The 20,468-nt window shown below is 34.1% G+C and overlaps 1 protein-coding gene across 1 annotated transcript in view; it reads right to left on the bottom strand.

The window, feature by feature from the left end:
- DNAH8 (dynein axonemal heavy chain 8) overlaps positions 1-20,468 on the bottom strand; it is a gene marked incomplete at its 3' end in the record, with an annotated part of 133,193 nt that overhangs the window by 1,633 nt on the left and 111,092 nt on the right. Inside the window, exons 77-86 of the mRNA XM_080341459.1 lie at positions 19,046-19,248; positions 18,043-18,116; positions 14,673-14,825; positions 11,932-12,087; positions 9,699-9,815; positions 9,016-9,117; positions 8,470-8,630; positions 3,872-4,028; positions 3,022-3,174; positions 2,738-2,927 (exon numbers count right to left, since the gene is read on the bottom strand). Of these exons, the coding sequence (XP_080197585.1) occupies positions 2,738-2,927; positions 3,022-3,174; positions 3,872-4,028; positions 8,470-8,630; positions 9,016-9,117; positions 9,699-9,815; positions 11,932-12,087; positions 14,673-14,825; positions 18,043-18,116; positions 19,046-19,248 (1,466 nt within the window). The remainder of the gene's footprint in view (positions 1-2,737; positions 2,928-3,021; positions 3,175-3,871; positions 4,029-8,469; positions 8,631-9,015; positions 9,118-9,698; positions 9,816-11,931; positions 12,088-14,672; positions 14,826-18,042; positions 18,117-19,045; positions 19,249-20,468) is intronic.

The raw sequence follows: 20,468 nt of genomic DNA, 5'->3' as shown, positions 1-20,468 counted from the left end.
TATAAGGGGAAAAGCTACAAAAATGAAACAATTTTAGCAAATAACTGGTTGCTTCTGTATAAGTGTCTCAGAAGGTGACAATGCAGTCACCAAAAAAAATCAGTAGCTGCTATTTTATGGTACCAGGCAAAAAAACTACTTGGAGTTGTCAGAAGCAGTGGGGCAAAGAGAGAAAAGTTATCAATAGAGACCCGTATGCTTAAGAGTGATTACTGTAAAGACCTAAAGGTGAAATGGCATCAGTTCCTTCTCGATAGGGCATAAAGGAAAAGACAAGAAGCATATTGTGGGCTGCCAAGTATCTACGAGGAGGTGAAACCACTGAATAAAATACTGACGAACCAGGGGGTGAATCATGAAAGTACATGGTATGCAGTAGAAGACAGCATGTCAGGATTTAAGAAGTGGTTTAACATGATAATTAGGACAAAGCAAATTAGAAGCTCAGATATTTGTCACAGCTAAAATGTTCATATGTGATGTAAAAAGAATTAATGTAGCACTTGAAAAGAGCATATATTAATTTCTCAAATACTATATATTCTTATAAAAACAAAACAATGTGATCTAGGCATCCAAAGTTTGCTAAGAATTAAGTATATCTTGATAGTATTATATTTGGGGTTTCATAAGCCTGTCCATTCCAAGTGCCATATCTACTGAATGGAATATCGCACCACCACTAACACACATTCTCCCTTAATAACGATAATTTATAGGAGAGAAATATTGATAATTGCTAAAAAATCACAACAGGTTTGAATATAATTATTGGTGATAATTCATAGTACTATAAATAGATGTTTCCACTAAACTGATAAAATACATTCCTCTTGTTTTAACCTTGTTATGTTTTGCCAATGCTATGATAAATTTAGAGCTTGATTCACCAGTGCAAACAGTCTATATTTTCCTGCAATGGCAGCACGGGGCATTTCAGTTTCTGATTTGCCTCACACCAGTCAATTTTTAAACTTTACTGCATCATTTAATTTACTCAGAATTTCCTGGTGAGCAGTATTATGAATACAGTAACTATACTTACATACCCACAGCCATAACACAATTTTTGCACTGAGCAGACTCCTTTCTCCATCTGTAGGACTATTTTTTTTGAACACAGAGGTTGAAGCAATCATCAAGTTCAAGACCATCTGTGTCTCAGGTTTGTTTGCCATTAGGCTAAATAGTTTCTTTGGTCAAAAGAATCTGGTCCATTTTCTTCTTTTACACCTCCATGAGTACAGCTCTTGAATCACCAGAGATCAGTATGCTTACCAGCTGTGCCATTTATTATACAAATGGAATTATATATATATATATACATATATATATATATATATATATACACCATCTCTTAATGATAATCTGGATGTGCTCCAGGCACCTCAACTGTTTCTGAAAGCAACTCCAAAAAACTACTCTGATATTAGTACTTTTTACAGTCCTTGTCATGGAAAGGCCAGTAAGAACAGAAGCATCAGAAATGGAAGATAACTCAGAAAATATTCAAGGATTTCAGAGGTTAATCCTCCAACAAACAAACAAAAACACAATGAAATCAAAAAAAGCACACTGAAAAACCCAAACACCACCTCATAGTTGTTACATGGGAGAAGATTCTCATGAGAATTTTGCATGAGATTCTCCTATGAACATGCATCTAGTAATGTAACAGGTTTTGTTACTCATGAAGATGGTTACATTTTGGTTTTCTTCCTCTTTCCAATAAAACGATAAATATATCAAGCTATAACAGATAAGATGATAGATAATGTTTACTTATACTTTGCAGTATATATTTGATTAATTTGCACAAACTGTTCATTAAATAATGTGTGAAATTGAAACACTGTGAAAACTACAGTTTGATGACCTCTGTGAAAGACAGATAACTGCTATAAATTGTGGTGTAGTAGTGTGTTCAAAGAACCACATAACAGCCCAGGTTGGAAGTGACCTTGAAAGACTACCTGGTCTAAACTTTCAAGGGAAAGATTGCTTAGCTGAGGTTACGTAGCACCCTGTCCAACTGCATCTTGAAAACCTCCAGTAATGGGGACCCTACCATGCCCCTGGGGAGGTTGTTTCAGTGAATGATTGTTCTTACTGTAAAAAATTTCTTTCTGTTGCTACTGTACCGCATATAAATATGATATCACTCTAGATGAAACATCTTCCATAAAACTTAGAGTTTGAAATGATTAAAGAATTTGAAACCACAGTAAAATCATATTTTCTTTAAAAACTGTATCATTAAAATTAAGTATATTTTCTTTAGAACCTGTGTCATATCATGCTACAATATGTCAACAAGATAAAACATTTTATTTGTTAACTACGTGTTTTCTGTGTTTATGGGTCAGACTAAAAGACTGTACAAGCATCCTGTCTGTGACAGAGACAAAGGCAGATCCTGAGTGACATAATATTACAACAGGCAAAATGGCACATAAATCATTTCCCTTTTATGTTCTCCCAGATTCAGACAATCTGGAGCTTTGGGACCTCCCAACTCGAAGGTGAAGTCTGAACAATTATGTTTATTGCTGTCATTGGACATGTTTCCCATGACTTTATCTAATGACTTTTTTGAATCCCATTTGTTGTTGTAGCTTCTATGACATATTTGGACAGCGAAGAGAACATTTTTACTAGGTGTAATATTAGATATGTAGTAAAAACCATTACATTATTATTAAATACATTATTATTCAAGTCCTTTCACTACCCATACCTTGTGGATTAAAGAATCCAGTCATCCAAAACACATTTGGTCTTCCTTCAAATATCCAAGTAGAAAATTGACTATTTCTTTCCAAAAGATCAGTAAACCAGAAGCCAAGTGTTGAAGAATCCCAAGATATTCTTTTCCATGCATAAGGAATTCGAGCATCATACATATTATCAAGTGCATCTCTCAGATTCTGAAGGAATGAAATTATAATACGTGAACTAAAGCAATCAAGGTAATAGTTTAAAATAAAGTATTCCATACGTAGTAAATATGCTTTTACTTGCCTCACTCATAACAATAGTTCCTTCTATGGCTAATTTAAGATCATTCAAAGTGGTGCGGACTACTGTGATCACCTTTTGCATTCGGTCAATTTCTTGCCGAAGAAAAATATTCATAGAGTTAAGATGCCCCATTTTATATAAACGATCTTTTACCTAAAATATAGGAGCACAGAAGAAGGAATTTATTTCAATCTGAAATGTTGAAATATTTACATATATGACAGCTTGACTTTCTTGTGTTCAGAAAAGTAAATAGTAGAATTGTACTTCACATTATTCAACTAACATTTATCCCCTTAAAACTGTTGCAGGTTTTTGTTGTTGAGGTTGTTTTGGTTGGTTGTGGTTTTGTTGTGTTTGTTTTGGTTTGGTTTGGTTTGGTTTTGGTGTGTGTTTGTTTTTTGTTTGTTTGGATTGGGTTTTGGTGGTTGTGGGGTTTTTTTGGTTTTGTGTGAGGCTTTCTTTGAGGGGGAGCAGGGGGTGGTTTTGTTTTGTATGATGCTACACAATTATTCATGATTTTGCTAGAATAGTACTTTACCCAGAAGGCCCAGGAGACTGCTGTCACAAAAAGTCAAGACTGATTTTTTTTCTGTGTTATCACATGCAGCTTTGGAAGTCCAAGCATAGTCTCCATGACATATCCACATGATAAATTGTTAGATGTCTCGATTTTACATAAAAATGCCTCACATTGATTCATGCTGATAGTGATAAAGATGTTGGTTCCTTGCTTGAATATGCTACTAGTTATACAATCTTTCTTTACAGTTGAGGTTTTATTTTCTGGAATGTCTTACATGAAAACTCAACAGACAGAACAGTAAGAAAACAAGTAAGATTAGCTTGCCTCATGGGGTAAGTAATCTGGAGGAAGTTTCTCTAGCATGTCTTCAGCTAAACGATAAACAATCGTTTCACGAGTTTCTCCAGATCCTCCACCACTTTCTTTAGGCTGAATGTTGGTAATAGTATCTAGAACTTCAGCTGCTGTATTACGTTGGTATCTGAAAGGATAAAAAATGTTATAAGTTACAGAAGCGTTTTTTTAATAGTTAAAAGGATACTTTGTGGAATACACAGATTTAAAGTTGAGAAAAAAATGTACTGTATCACCAGGTTAAATCAAAACTCCCAAAAGAAATTGTCTTCCTTGGCATCCTGCACCAAGCTGAACACATGGATAGGGAACAACATGTGGCTTTCCATGGTTGTGAAAAATGTGAACTTCCCTTTACATACCCTGTTACACAGTTACTCTTCCATTAACTCAAGGCTAAGAAGGAGTTCCACAAGCTGCTTCTCAACCTTTGAGAATGTGAGGTGGCAGAAAAACCTATCATGATTTCCAGGGATTCTAAGGAAAGGGAAGAAAATGGCATGTGCCTGAACTACTAAACAGCTATTTGTTGGGAAGAAGCAACAAGTTTTTAAACAAGGAAGAATATTTCCCTCTTAAAAGTGGAATGCAGAAGAAGGAAAAGGTGGAGGCATAACTCTGCAAGCTGCCCTTTTATTAAACAGTAAATTAATTCTGCCTTGAGGTGTTTCAGGATTAATGATAAAAGCTGCTAGATTTACAGCACTGGAAATTAAAACTTTCTATTCCATAGTACAGCATGGGCAGTGCTAATGTAAATTTATGTTCTGACTCAATACAAAGAAGTGAATTAAATTCACATGGCATTTGATGGTAAGATCTAGTAGACCATGTTAGCCCTTCAACACAAGCAGAATTACAGTAGTACTTTTTTTTATAATGCTATGTAGTGGTATAGAGCTATGAGAGGCACTAAGAAAGAAAATGTAACAGTGTATGTGTTGGTACAGCAGTGCTGGCATTGCCTACTTTTATGTTATGGAATCAGCTACATGAGGAACATACATCCTGAGTCTGACTCAGAACATAAATTTATACTGACTCAACTGCATGTCAGTTTTATTTTTCACCTTCATATGACACCCATCTCCTTCTATTATTTTGTCACACATAATTATATAACAAAAGAAATCAAGGATTGTGCCACAGGATAGAACATGTGAAGTCCTGAAGCATCGTAGCTTTGGAGCTAGCATCTTAAGACTACAGAAGCTAAATACTGCAGCATTTTAACATAAAGTGTTTGTGAATGCAATTACAAAGACTATAAACCATACTGGCAGTTTGCTTCTCAGAGGATACAATTTCTGCTTCTGAATGTAGGAATGGTGGGAATTTTGTTTGGCAAAACTCTCCACATTTTTTTCATTTATGGCCCCACTTAAAGAATAATTTAAGACCACATATGAACAGAAAAGCTGGAAAAAATGAAATTTCTCTTGGACCCATGACTTCATTCCTAATTTGGATGACATACTGGTGGTTGTAACCCTTACTCAGTGTCTCACTGATCTATCAACTAGTGACAGAAGAGATTTGAACCTTCCTTTTCACACTGAAAGTCATATTCTTCCAATACTGCTGTCAGACTTTTCTATGCAGAAGGAATAGGTCCCATGATTATTACATCAATTAAATCATAGAATAGTATAGAATTGTAAAAATTAATAGTTTTTGTCAAAATCTAAACAAAAGTAGAAACCATTTAAAAAATAAGGCTAATATGCAAACTTTGGGGAAAAGCAGAGAACAGTTTTTGAAAAATAACATCAAAGGAGTAGAATCAAAGGTAAGTAATATTCCTTTCTTCAATTGCACAAGCTAGAAATCTTCTGAAGAGGAGACATTATCATCTGAATCTTGTAATAAGAAGCAAACATGAATAACGATAGCAGTTTGAACAAGAAGAGTTTTATTATTAAAAAAAAATAGAAAATAGAAAAATATGCAACTAAATGTGTACATAATTTAAAATAATATTCCAGCAGGGCAGTGGGGAGAAAATAGAAAAAAGAAATTTCATTCACCTAACAGTGCGACACAATGATTATCAAATACATGCTGAAACAAAAATTTTCTGGGCTTTGGAAAACCTGACTTTACTTTATGTTGCAAATAAAATGTTGAAGTACAGATGCAAATAATAATGAAAAAAAAAAAAAAAGTATTGCTGAGCTTTGTAGAGAAAATACCATGTTCCTGGGAAGAAAATCACATATACATGATGGGGTGTTCCTGACCACATTTAGACATCTAAGTGTAGATGGCTACATGACAGCTATTTGTCTAGATTGTCCTTACAGATAGTGCAAAGAAGCATGATTCAGCTCATGTGTTTTAGATATTTGCTTTGAGATCAGAGGAATTGCACTTTACAAGGATCTGTTTTTCTCCATTACATTAAAGGAAGTCTTGGGTAACCAAAACCAATGCTAAAGCAACATCAAATGAATCTCATTTACAGTGTCAATTCTGCCTAAAGGTAAGTAGGGGAGATAAAGTATTTTATACCTGTTTATATTGTATTTCCCTGAAGCAGTATTGCAAAGCAAATTGTGTCATAAGAAAAAATAGTGGAGTCTGCCATCAGGAATTTTCAGCAGTGGAAGTTAAAACTAAGAATGAGTGCAGTTTGACAGAAGCATTACCTAAGCTTTGTGTAGAAAACAGCAATATCTGTTGCAGCGTGGTATTCAAAACATCACATTCACCAGGAGATAATGGGAAATTCTGCACTGTCTTCAGTTGCTTAAAAAAAGTTTGCAGTATCTTTACAAACATTCAGTTAGATTTAAGGCCTCAATATGGAACCAGTTGGAGAAGGGATATTAACAGAAGATTCTCAGAAAAGTCCTTGCTTGCTCAGGTACCTGTTGACTATGTTGCCATAGAGCCTATCGTTCACATAGCAAGTTAAAATCAGTCACAATGATTTCAGGTGTCAATCCCAAGTAGATGGAAGTATAGACATTCAGTGAAGTCTTACAATGGGAACCAATGCTTCGAGCTTTTGGCTGAACTAGAAAACTGTTCCACTAAACCAATGGGAGGTAAGTTCTTTCTTGTCCTCAGTAATAGTAATATGGAGAGGTCTTTGCTGTTTCAGGGTTCCAATTCTAGCAGTTTGCCTTCTGCTCACTCTGAGATGACTTGATAGGACATTTTTAAGGAGAATTTGAATGCTACTTTTTATGGTATTGTGTAGGATGCTAATCCATTTAGTTTGTGTGTCAAAGATGAAATTCAGATAGACAGTACATGAGCGCAGTTGCCTATAACAGACTGTGATAAAACATGGAAAAGAAGCATGAAGCTGTTGAACATTGTTTCCAAACTCTAAAGAAATACCTACAAAGGAAAATCTCCAGGAAAAGGACTGCACTAGGAGGAATATATTGATGTACCAAGTGGAAGAAAAAGTCGGTACTGGAGAGAAATTAAAGAGCTGTTCCTACTCACTAAAGCTCCCCCAACACTCCTAGTCTCATTTTCTCCTACAAATTAAGCCCTCCTACAAGCCTAATTTTGGACCTGAAGCATGTCTCTCTTTAGGACTTTGTTTAGTTCTCTCTTAAATCTTGGCCCTTCTTCAGTTAGTTCTGGAAGTCTTGCAAGTATCAAAGAATAACTTGAAACAGAATATACCCTTAGACTCTTCAGCTTATATATTTACAATGGTAAATGCTAGGCAGAGTTGACAATAAAACCATATACTGTTCTCACAGCATGCTTAGAACACCGGGCTTTTGATCTGTCATCAGCCTCTCAAATTTGAGACTGTAAAATTGTGGGACAGTATAGTTTTGACTGAAAGTTTTAGAAGATACTACATTGCCACAACAGTTGGGAATTTGAATAACATTTGTTTTGTTTAAAAATACAAAAAGATATGTTAAGAAACAATATGTGTGGACGTTAAGAAAATGCAATAATTTGTGGCAGAATTATTAAGAACTTCAGTGAAAAAAATATGATGATGATTCATATCCTTTCACAGAGCATATAACCTTAGAAAGAAATCAAAGCTAAGCTGTTGCATACATTATTTGGAATGAAAAGTGAACTAAGTAAAAAATAATGGACTTAGTACTTGGTGAAGTTGAAAAGCCTTTTTTAAATAATGGGAATAGCAAGACTGATGGCAACAAAAGTGTAGTTACCTCCAAGGTGTGCTGTAATCCAGAGAATCATTTAGCAGGTGTACACAAAAAATAATATACTACTTGGAACACAAGGCAAAAATTAGAAACTTTCTCTATTTGAACTGTATAGAACCTTGTATCTTGTGTTCATATAAAAGTTTTACAATGCTTTCAACTTGAAAAAAAAAATCCTAAACCCATGAGAATAAGAATTCCAACAGCTTTAAAAGAAGATATAAAATGTAGCTGAAGATACTGCGTTCATAATCATGTACATACACATCAAGTGTTCTACTTCAATAGTGAAATTCACATGAATCCTAGATTTCCTATTAAAAATATACTCTACTTAAGCATTTCATAGGGATTTGTTTTCAAGTACTAAACAAAAGGGTCTTTGTTTTCAATATGTTAAGACCTACTTACGTAATATCTGCATTAGGATGGAGACCAAAGACCTCTGGGCTGTCCATGGCAGGGAGTGACTGGATGTATTCAAAATACTGGTCCAGAGTTTTGCACACTGGAATTTTATATCCAGTGTGAAAACAGAAATTGCTGTCAAAGATCTTTTCATTAAACCATACCTGTGAAAAATCCAGAGAAAAAAAAAACACAATTACTTTGCTACTCGGAGTTTTTTAAATCTCATTTTTATTCTTGGAGGATAAAGTTTCTTGTTTTAGCTACTACATCTAATTTTACTTGAATACATGAGTAAATCATTAAAAGCTATGTCTTCTAAGTTTGAGTTCCAGCTAAATCTTTATAATAGTTTCTGGTCCTCACTAAAGAGAAAGCAAAGGGAAGGACCTCACTGCCAAAGAATGATGTTTTGAAAAATTCATTTTACTCTGAAGAGTCTTATAAACTGGTGAAGAAGTGTATATTCAGCAGAAAGGATGTCTTCTGATTTCTATGTTGCAGCTGCCAATAAAAATGACAAATAACTGTATTTTCAAGGTCTCTCACCCTTGCAAAGCAATTAAGAAGACGCTTATCAAAGTCATCTGTGACTCGTCCTCCATATTGTACCTCTCCAATCATGTAGCGTACTGTGTTCCATGATATCCCCTGGATGCAAGTAAATAAAATACTGTAGTTATAACACTTAAGAAGGTGGTATCCAGGATGTAATTTCAATATCATCTTAAGCTCATAAGGCTCTGAAATGTAAGCTGAAAAGCTCTATAATTTTATTGTAGAGTTGGGTCTTCCCCACTCCCCAGTTTCTCATCTTTCTTTATTGACAAAGTGAGCTTTACAAGGAATGGATGTTGTATTACATCATTCCCTGAGAAACAGTAGAAGACCAAATGGCAGCCATAGAGAAGTTTGATTGGCTCTGTCAAATTTTTTAGCTCCCTTTCCAAATAACTTATTGTATAGACGTTATAACATTTTAGATATAGTACTGAAAAGAACAAGATCAAATTCTGAAGTTCTTAACTATTACATATTTTTATATGGATGATAGCCCACACAATATTTCAGCTTGGCTGTCTTAAAGAGAGTATGAAACTTTGAACATTAGAAGCTGCACTGAAAGAATAGCAATGAATAAAATATTATAAATAGCAACATGAAGACAAAAAAACAATTACAGATGCTGTACAAAGAAATTAAATATACTGTATGCAAATATTAGTATTCACCTTCTTGATGTCACAGTCATCTAAGTGATTTTGTATAAACTGGACACTGGCTTGAAAGTCTGATGAGTTAAATTCATAGGGAATATTCCAACCCAAAGGCCCAAACTTGCGTCGTTCCTTAAGAATATAATTAAAACCAAACATGTTTATGAAACAACATATGATTTTGTTTCATTAATAAAGGTCAATAATAATAACAACAGTAGAGTAAACAATTGAACTGAATAAGAAAGCTAGCCTAAGAAACAGCTGTGTGCCTCATATACATCAGTAAAAACTGAAGTTTATTGTTAGGTTACAGCATGAGTGATAAACATTTATAGAAAAAACAACAAAATCATTTTTTGCTACCTTTACTAATCAATGTATCAGCCACAGGTTTGTAATGTCTCATGTCTGTGTAATGATCAGATTTTTATATTAATTAATTTAAAGAATTACCAAATCTCTGCATTTTTAGAACACACACAATAATTCTGAATTCTACAGTTTTTCATTTTTTTTCTGCATATGAAGTCTTCTAATGATAGTTTCAATTTTTCAAGCTCCTGTATTAATACTCTGTTATCCAAAGGCTTCTAGGTTACCCCTTTTTTCTTACTGTTTCACTGTATTGTTTTAACATATGTTGTTAAAAGTTTACAACTTTATTCTAAGGCTGCCACCACATTATTCAAATTTATTATTGCATACATATTTGAAAGTAAAATTATAACATTTGCAGGAATAGAAAAATATTTTACTATAAAACTGAGATAATATAATCTTCAGGCCAAACATTTTTAAAGTCCACCACTATTAGATTTCTCAACACTTTATTTTAATCACCTCAGTTACACTGCTCAATGATTTTTTTTTCAGAACTTAGAATAAATTATTCCAAGAACTTAAGAATTAAATTGCTGAAATTTATTAAATAAATTAACAGTGTAATACTGAAATGCTAAAATCAACAAAGTGATAACATATTTTTTAGAGTTTAAATTACCAGGTCAACAATGACTGATGTCTTTGACATCTAGTTAAATAACATTTAAGTACCTTAGCGACAATATTTTAAAAGAACCAGAAATTTAAAAAAAAAAAAACTAACCACATTTTATTTTTTCAAAGTCAGGTATTGTTTATAAGCAGATGAGATAGCATTAACCAATAATTTCCTGCAGAAAGTAATGGGTAATAGGTTTCTGCCAAAGTCTTTGAATTACTTCTTAAGTCATCTTAATCATACCAATCTTGTCACCAAAGGTTATTAGGAATTGGTCAGTTTAAAAGCCAGGCAATGTATATATTGCCTGCTGATTGGCAATCCATAAATAAAATTTCTGAACAGGTTAATAGCTATAATATTTTTTAAAGTGCTGATGGTTGAATAAGCTTAGATATTCTAGTTCCACAAGAACAATAAAATCCTGAGGCAGTACATAGAACAAATTTCTCACTGTTTGTAAAAAGGTAGAAGGAAGAAAATAATACAGAATATTGCATCTTAATAGAGACCTCAACAAATTGTCTCTCTTTCGCCGTCTTTGCTACACTGGAAATACAGGCAGCTCAATAGACCCTAAGGCTTAAATTGCATTTTAGAACTATTTTGATATCCCTGCTGAAAAGAACATATATTATAGAGAGCTCAAAATTTTGGTATTTGTGGTGATCTTAAAACATACATCTTTAAAATCCAAAGTGCAGATGTTGTGCTCCCATTGGAATTAATGTAGAAAACACAATGACACAGATAAAAATAAGATAAAAACAAGAGCCTAAGTGATAGAATTTTATTTTAGCCAGCTAGAAAGCAGACAACTACTCTAACTAGGCATCTGGATTGCCTTTAAAATCGGTGGACAGAAAGAGTGATATATATCCAGAACGTTATTCATTCTGTTATAGAGAGGCATCTAAGACAGATAAGATGATTTTATATTTCAAGGTGCTTATCTATTGCTATTGACCACAGAGAGAGCTATTTCCCTCACACTGAATGACTAACTTTTGGATGGCTAAAATTAGATTAGAAAAATCTCCATTCTAAATGCCTATAGTATGAAAACTGTGAAAAGAATTATAAAACAGCTAAGAGAATAAAGAACTTTGAATTACAAATTATAGAAATTAAAGCTTCAGCCCTGCAACATGATGCTACAATAAATATCAGAATGTGTATTGTCAGGAACCTTTGTTAAAGTGACTCCATATATATAACACTATTTGCAAACTTTATAAGAAATACCTGAACTGTAGAATGCAGGAAAGCTACAGTGTAAAGCAAAGGTTTCCACATAGGCATATTGCTAACATCTAACAGATCTTGATTAATTCTAGAAAATGTTCTTTTCAAACTGGCACGTACACCTTGGGGTGGTTCATTTGTGAACTTTATGGCAATCTGTCATGTGAAAAAGATAAAGACAATGGATTTGTTTACTGAACAAAACCAGCAATGTACAAAAATGTCACAACTAGTAGTTACAAATAAAATGTAAATAGTTGAAGCATTGTAGATACAAAGTTGATATGTAGTTTTACTATAAACTGCATAAAAGGAGTACATATTAGGCCACAAAACTCTGTAATATACATTAAGATTTTGAGCACAGACCTTCAGTTTATGTTGGTCAGAACTATCACTGACACTTGTCCATGGACCTAAGAATTTTCATCAACCATCTGAAAGCAATTGCCTTGTTTTTCAGAAGTCATTGTAAGGTTCTCTATCCCCAAGTCAGTAACTGAATGATAGAAGAGAACTATCCTGAATAGATGACAAGAACAGTATTTCTGGTCCCAGGACTTCACAGTAAATAAAAAGAAAACTCGCCTCAGATCAGTTCTTTGTGTTCACAGTGGCTACTCTAGACTGTGGCTATGTCTGCAGCAGTAAATTAGACTCACCAGATAATATTCCTGGGCACTCCAGTTATCAGGCATGGAATCAGCCTTTGTGGTAGTAAACTGCTACAGGAACTTAGAATACAACCCCTTAGTTTCATGCAAACTGCCTAAAGGGAATAGTTTCTACAAAATTGTAATTGTTAAATAGTGCCTTCAAATTATTTGAGGGAGTGTTAGTTAGCACAGGTTTTCACATCAGAGAATGTTCTAACCACTTACCCCTACGGACTATTGCATCCCAGTTCTAGGTAATGTTCATGGGCACACTTGAATCTATTCATTCAGATGCAGACTGGCCTTACCAGAAACTATGTTCCTTGAGACACTTTAGAATGCTGGAGGAATGCAAATACAAAAGTATTTTTCTGCTCCAACAGTAAGTACTTGTCTGGCTGTCTTGTGTAACATGGCAGCATGCATTGAAAGGGTAGTAAACATCAGGCTGCTCATAGCCTAAATGCAAGCGTGGATCTGAACTGTTTCTGCTTCTGAGAGACATTTAATGGGAAACATTGATTAATATGTACTACACTTGGCAGTTTTACTGTCTCCATATTTATGGTAAAGAACTTCAATTATTTTTAAGGAATGACATTTCAACTTCGGTCTCACAAACTTACTTCTGGGCTGCACAACCCAGGGAAGCTATCTCAGAGATGAGCCCCAGCCTTCTGCAAGGAACTATCTGCACATGAACACGGAGTTTTGGACTGAATGGGAGCACTTGCTGAGCAGTCTTTCCACATTTCAAAGGCTATATTGTTTAGGTTTTGATTAATGCTATGTATTGAAAAACAAACAAACAAACAAACAAAACTCTCTCTCCTTTCTTCTGAGGAAGAGTTGACCTTTGGTTGGGGTTGGAAGGGACCTCTGCAGATCATCTAGTCCAACCCACCTGCTAAAGCAGGTTCACCTAGAGCAGATCACACAGGAACGTGTCCAGGCAAGTTTTGAATGTCTCCAGAGGAGACTCCACAACCTCTCTGAGAAGCCTGTCCCAGTGCTCCGTCACTCTCAAAGTAAAGAAGTTTCTCCCGATATTCAGATGGAACCTTTTATGCTTCAGCTTGTGCCCATTGCCCCTCATCCTGTTGCTGGGCACAAATATGTTAATATTTTAACATGTAACGTGACACTATAGACTGGGAAACCACATGTGAAACATTGGAGATAAATGCAGTGAAGAGTCAACTAGCAACCCTCTCAGTTTTCTGTTCTCACTTGTAGCAAAGTTTATGTACCCCACTATTCATAAACCTCTTGGAGATTCAGGATTATTTCATTTTCTGTTGAGAAAATACAAGAAAATATAGGTACATACACCTAGCTTTCTATACACAGTCCTTTTTCATGGTGACATACATTTCTTAACGAAGTTTGCCATCTAGATTCATTCAAACAGAATCCTTCTCCCCCTTGACATCCTAGATATAAGGTATGTTATCTATTTTTCTTTAGAGAGAATGATAACCACTAAGGAGACTCCCACTGCTTTTAAGAAGAAAGGGGTGTATGAACACAGAAGTGTCAACACACAGCTATTACACTAGGTATTAACTAGCATTATGATCTGCTGTAAGAGTACTAAGAACCACTGTAAGTGGCTTCAATGTACTTTGTAAAAGTTTGAGATCTACAGAACAACCCTTTGTAGTTTATCCAAAGAAAATCAGGTAACTTCTTGGTAGATAATGTTCTTTGATATGTGCTGTCTATGTGTATTCTGCCCCCTTCATCATTTATTTCAGATAGGGAAACGTGAAAGAGTCTAAGAGCAGTTGTAGGCATTGCTCTGTTCACAAAGGTAAAAAGGAATACAGGTAAAACCTAATAGTTTTGATTCAAATGTTTCTGTGTACAGAATGTATCTTCATGAACTTCCAGTTACTGGTAAGTAACATCCTCTTTAAAGTGATATTTGCATTGTAAGATAAGTTGTTCATTGTTTGTTTGGTTGGTTTTTTTTCATTGGGCTTTGGTTCTACCTCCACCCCCCATTTATTTGATTTCCATTTACACACTTAATCTGAATTATTTTGATAGTATAAGGTACCTGCATTAAATATTTGAACAAACCTGTAGCAGTGTAATTGGGAATTTAGGATGTGGTTCAGTAGTTATCCAAACTCGAAACGTCTCATTCTGTATCTCTTCAGTGAGAAGTGTTTCTAGCAGTTCATTCATAAAATCCAGTCCAAGATGACAATTCTGAAGTAACACCCAGCCTCCCTAAATAAGAATATCAACTATTACCATTGTTACATTTAGAACAAGTTATTCATAATGTTAACAACAACTGTCTATATTAGAATGCATGTGGGGTTTTTTTTGTTGTTGTTGGTTGGTTTGTTTTGATTTGGTTTGGTTTGGGCGGCGAGGGAGATTTTTTTGACTTTTGATCTGTCTCTGAATATGTATTATTATTTGATTTTTGTTTTGGCACAGTTAAAGCAAATAGGAAAAGTTAGTGTAAAAGTAATTTCCACATCCTACTGCTTCACAATGAAAATAATATAACCAGAGCCAATATCCTACATAAAGTATTAGTGCTACCTAGTGGCAAAAAGAAGTAACTTCTGTCCTCTCCCAGCAAGACAGCAGTGATAAAATTAATGTGAGTGGAAAAGTGACAGCTGAAATCTACAGAATACATCTTTTTAAAACTTATTTGTTATTAACATAATAAATTAAGTATACAGAGGTAGTAATGAGACTCGAACTTTTCAACTGTGATTAGTTTATCTGCAAAAAATGCATATGTATGAAATTGAACCTTTGCATATAAATTTTGATCTTATTCAGCTCTCAAGTTGCATTAAATTTCTATTTTTATTATGACCACTCTGCACTTCTGCTTATGAATTTAAATTCAATCAGTTTCTGTAGCATCACTTTAGAAAACCAATGAATCAGAAGCCTGATATTAAAATGGGGCATTATTCAATCAGTTCTAAACAGTGATGTGTGGATTTCAGTACAGCTTGTAATTTCATTTTGGCAATTTTGTTTTAGATCATTTAGAAAGAAATAAATAACATTTGGTAACAAAATATAATTTAAATATTTATGGTGAAGTGATGGATATTAAAATTAGAAAGATTAAATGAAGGTGTTCTTTTATAGGGAACCACTTCTTTGAGGAAGGTCTTTAATCAATGTGTAACATTTCCAAATAAATCAGGCTCAGTGTTTTAAAATTATCTACCTGTAACACAGCACAGCAGTTTTAATCATATTATATACTCTTGGCCAGAGACAGGAAAACAAGTAGGATATTTGTCTTCACATTCGCTAATTCTGTTTTGTTCTTGCAAATCTGAATACTCATATATCCCTCCCTCTGTAAAATGTGTACACCACCAAGGCATTTAGTTCAGAAGTTGTTACTAGTAACCCTACTAGAGTTCTGGTTTAAGTATCCTTGTGGTTTTAATGAGGGCAAAGAAAGGCAGGAATGCCCCAGTTTTCACCATTCCAATGAACTAGAAGTTCAGGATGACCATTTTAGACATAGAAACACAAAGAAGTAAGAAAGATGTAAGCATGCATTTGCACATCATAAAAATGCCATCTGCTATAAAGAGATCTATTTTTTTCTCTTTTCCCGAAGTGGTGTACATCTATATTCCAGTACTGATGTCACAACATCTGGTAAGACTTGAGCAGTTACTGGGATACAAGATAAAGAACTTTCTATAACCAAGACTGCATTAGCTAGAGAACCTTGGATTATACAGTAATGTCTAGCATATGTGCAGTAAAGGCCATATACAAGTATTCTATTTGTCCATAATAGAGAAACACAAATGAATCCCACTAGACTATGGTCAAATAAATATCAACTGGCAAGAGATTTATTTTTTTTTTCCCACTCAAATGAAAATATCTCACAGAGAGCAGGTGATATAACTGGAATTCCTTTAACTGATACTGCCTGACCTTTCGTTTTTCTTGCATGAAAGACAGAAAGTCCTGGAAAGGCTCAGAAGCACTTCAGTCTGTCAGATTAAGAGCACAGGACTTTGCAGAAGTCTAAAGAAAGAAGCATTTCCTCATCTCATCATGATTAAACATTGGAGAATAAAGTGACAAAAGAACTGTTTAATTCAGATTGAAATCTGATATAATCTTTATATATATATATGTATATGTATATATTAATATATAATCTTGATCTGCAATGGTCTCAAAAGAACATTTGTTCTTGCAGAATATTCTGTGTTGTGGTCTCATTTTCACCACTTGTCCTTCCAGAATTCTCATGGATGAGCACAGAGACCCAGGGAATCTAATACATGTCATATATTGTGAGGAGATAAGTTTTAAATCTTATAATGAATCCATCTTTAATTTTTATCTAACTTTTGATGAATAATCCTACTTTAGGTATGAAGGCACATACTGATTAACAAATAACTAATACGGTATCAATCAAACCTTTTACTGAACGTGTCAGTCCAAGTTTATTTATGTGAATATTACAAGCAGTGCTGTACTCCTGCCTTAGTAAAGACTAACTGTTGGTTATGGTCAGATGAAAAATATGTTTCATTTATCAATAGAGTTCTTGTAGTCTTCTACTTTCTATTAATAGAGATATTCCAGTCCTTCAGAATACTGGAATAAGACTAATTCCTGATATTTTGAATTTACAGGCCACACTGTTGATAACTCTCTGAAGCATCCAGCTGGTCAGACTGTGCTACCTTTACACTGTAACTTTTATAATGTATTTGAAGCGTCAATTACCATCGGTCTGGAGCTGCTGCTTAGACTTCTCATGTTTTTACTGTTTGAGAGTATCATTCGCGATAACAAAATACACCACAATATTCAAGAGAAAAATTCTTAAATATCGTTTGGAAATTCTTAGACATCCTGGGACTCCAAGCCAAAAGGATTGGCAGTTAAAAAAACAAAGAACCAAAAACAGTTGCTGGTAAGCAAGAGGATCTCCCAACAGCACAGATAAATGTGAGGCAATATTAGGAGCCAGCACATCCTTCTGCACCTACAGCTTTAAGCTATGTGTATGCTCAACATTTTATCTAGTAGAAACTGCAACATATAAGTAGCTCTCATTGGGGAGAAGGGGGGAAAAAGATAGTTCCAGTAAAGACACAGGAGCTGCAAGTCCTGCAGGACAGATCTAGGACACAATGTTCTTTTACCTTTGGATAACAGCACAGTGATACGAAGGTAACGTGCTACCTTTGAAAAGCTGCTCAATATTACTGCTATCAGAAGTATTGACTTGGAGTCCACTGGCACGTTCATATCCCACAGTGGAATATTTCTAGGATCAGGCACTCAAGGAGACATTAATTACCCTGAGATATGCTGACAGTAAGGTGAAAATGCAAAATATTAAAGATGGCACACAAAAGAGGAGTGAAAGAATGCTAAAACAGACAATCAACTCATACTGCAGTGTTTTTTTTCCCACCTGTTGCATTGACATCTGTATCAATTTGCGTGCATGAACTTCTTGACCTTGACCCATAGAGATGGTCCTACAGTCTATAACATATTTGACAATATGCGATTAATGAACTTACATATTCTTCAAAAAAGGAATTCTAATTCAGTCAAAAAAAACCCAGTTATATGAATATAGCACAATTAAATACATGTTTATACAAAAATATATACTTATGGAAGTAGAATCTCTTCACCATCATATATGCTACTATGTATAAATTCTCTAAACATTGAAACTTTTAAAAATAACATTAAAATATACATCTACGATATTTACAGTGCTTGTAGAAGTGAAATACTATGACTAAGGTTATTATTGGCAATAATAATTTGTGCCAAATTTTCATGAAGTAAGCCACAGTATTTGAAATATGAACTCATATTTTTCTTTAAGTGTAAGTAATGAAGATACACAAATGAGTACAATGCATTACTGTAAAATTGCATCTGTGAATGTATTAATGTGACTAATATAATGAATATATGTATCTACTTCCAACTACTTTTCTATGCATAATTTTTCAAAATTTCCGTATAATGTAGCCGTAAAGTCCAGAATACACAAATGCAGAACTTGTGGGTATTTTTTGCTACAAAGTGATCTTGTAAGCAGATTAATGATTTTATGTTACCTGCAGTTAAGAGTTAAAACAAGAAAACAGCATTGTTACCATGCCAGAATAAAAATAAAAATAATTTTTAAAGTCTTATGGTTAGGAATTAAAAAAATATAATCACTGGGAAGGATCATAACAACTTAAAATAACTGAAAACATTACTGTCCAACTGCATATGAAATGATCCTCAGGATAACATCTTTTATTAAAAATATTATTTTATCACTAAGATTCAGGAACAATCAATAGTGTAACAGAATTTAAGACATACTTTTCAGAAAAAAAAAATGTGAAATGACATATATTACCCTTCTGTATTTTAACACATGACAATGAATAATTAATTCATACCTAATTTATGCTTCCTAGCCAAGGAACCAATCTGACCACTTGGGTCAGATCCCATAGTCAAAAAACAGATGAGAGGTGTTTGTGCATCACTTTCCTCCCAGGTTTTTCTTAAATTCAAAATGACTGGTTCGGTATATTTCTCATCCAAGGAATTTGCAATGTATTTCCTGGCTTGGGAAAGTGTTCGGTCTGGACACCAAGACCTGGAAATAAAAATATAGACCAAGATACAAATTCAATGCCTCTTTCTGTTACAAAGACCAGAAAAATTATAAATTATATATTTATAAAATAGAGATTTTCACTTCAAAATATACACATATATGTATATATACACATTCACTATTATGTTTGTAGGTTCATCTTTACAGATATAATAATAGACAATGCTAGTAGACTACCCCTACTTATGACTGTTCAATACTTTTCAGTTGCTTACAATTTTGCCTTAAGTAAATTATTTGCACTGGAATTTTCCTTTCTGGGTACCTTTATCAGGTTGGGACATTCTTCATTTTGAACAGAACTTTTGTATCTGAGGACCCAAGTAGGGAAAAGTAAGATTGTTTTTGCCCTTTAGTAAACTTTTGCAGAAGTTTCATTGGGTCTGTTAGTCTTTTAGGGTACAGACTCAACTCTTTTGCACTGGGTTGCATTTGTGTTGGGGATGAGTCTTCATTTTTGTGGAAAAAAAAAATGAAACACCTACTTTTGGATATGTCTTTGCAAAGATTCCATTTATAGGCTTATTATTTAAAGGCTTAGGATTTAGATGCTTACCCTCCTCCATCAGGGCATATAGCATAGAACAATGTAGTACTTCCATCAGATTCTGGTCTTTTTTACTGCACAGGTGGAATCTGCTCCAAACACAAACCATGGTCTAGTAATTAATGTTATTGGGGTTTTGGTAGTGTCTCTGATTTATTTGTTGCAGCCCTTGGAAACTATACAATGAATGTAGGAAAATATGATCTCATGCATAAGGCAGCTGACTGTTGCTTTGGGGAAATCCATCCTATCCCAAACCCTGCCACAGAGATTTTAGTCGATGCAATAAAATAATTTATAGCATACTTTTCACATGGGGCTTTTGAATACCTGTTTTTTGCATTTTCACAAATATTTTGTAATTACTTATTTAAAGTTATTTAAAATAGTCTTTTTAAAATAAATGAAAAATTTTTGAAAACTAACTGAATTATTCTACTTTTTCAGTGGCTTTTCAGAGAAGTCTATAATGTTGTTGCCAGTTTCCATTTGTCATGACATAAAAGCAAGGCTATAACAAGTATTTTCTAGAAATAACTTTTTTAGTCTCCTCAGAGGAGTCAATGAAATAATATTTCACATCACCCAGAAATTAATAAAAGTTACACTATAATAATAAGAGCTTACCGATAGACTGAGACGTGATACAATC

Source organism: Nesoenas mayeri, assembly GCF_963082525.1.
Source record: "Nesoenas mayeri genome assembly, chromosome: 3".
Lineage (NCBI taxonomy): Eukaryota > Metazoa > Chordata > Aves > Columbiformes > Columbidae > Nesoenas > Nesoenas mayeri.
The sequence above is the reverse complement of the archived record's forward strand: the minus strand, read 5'-3'. Positions and strand labels throughout refer to the sequence as shown.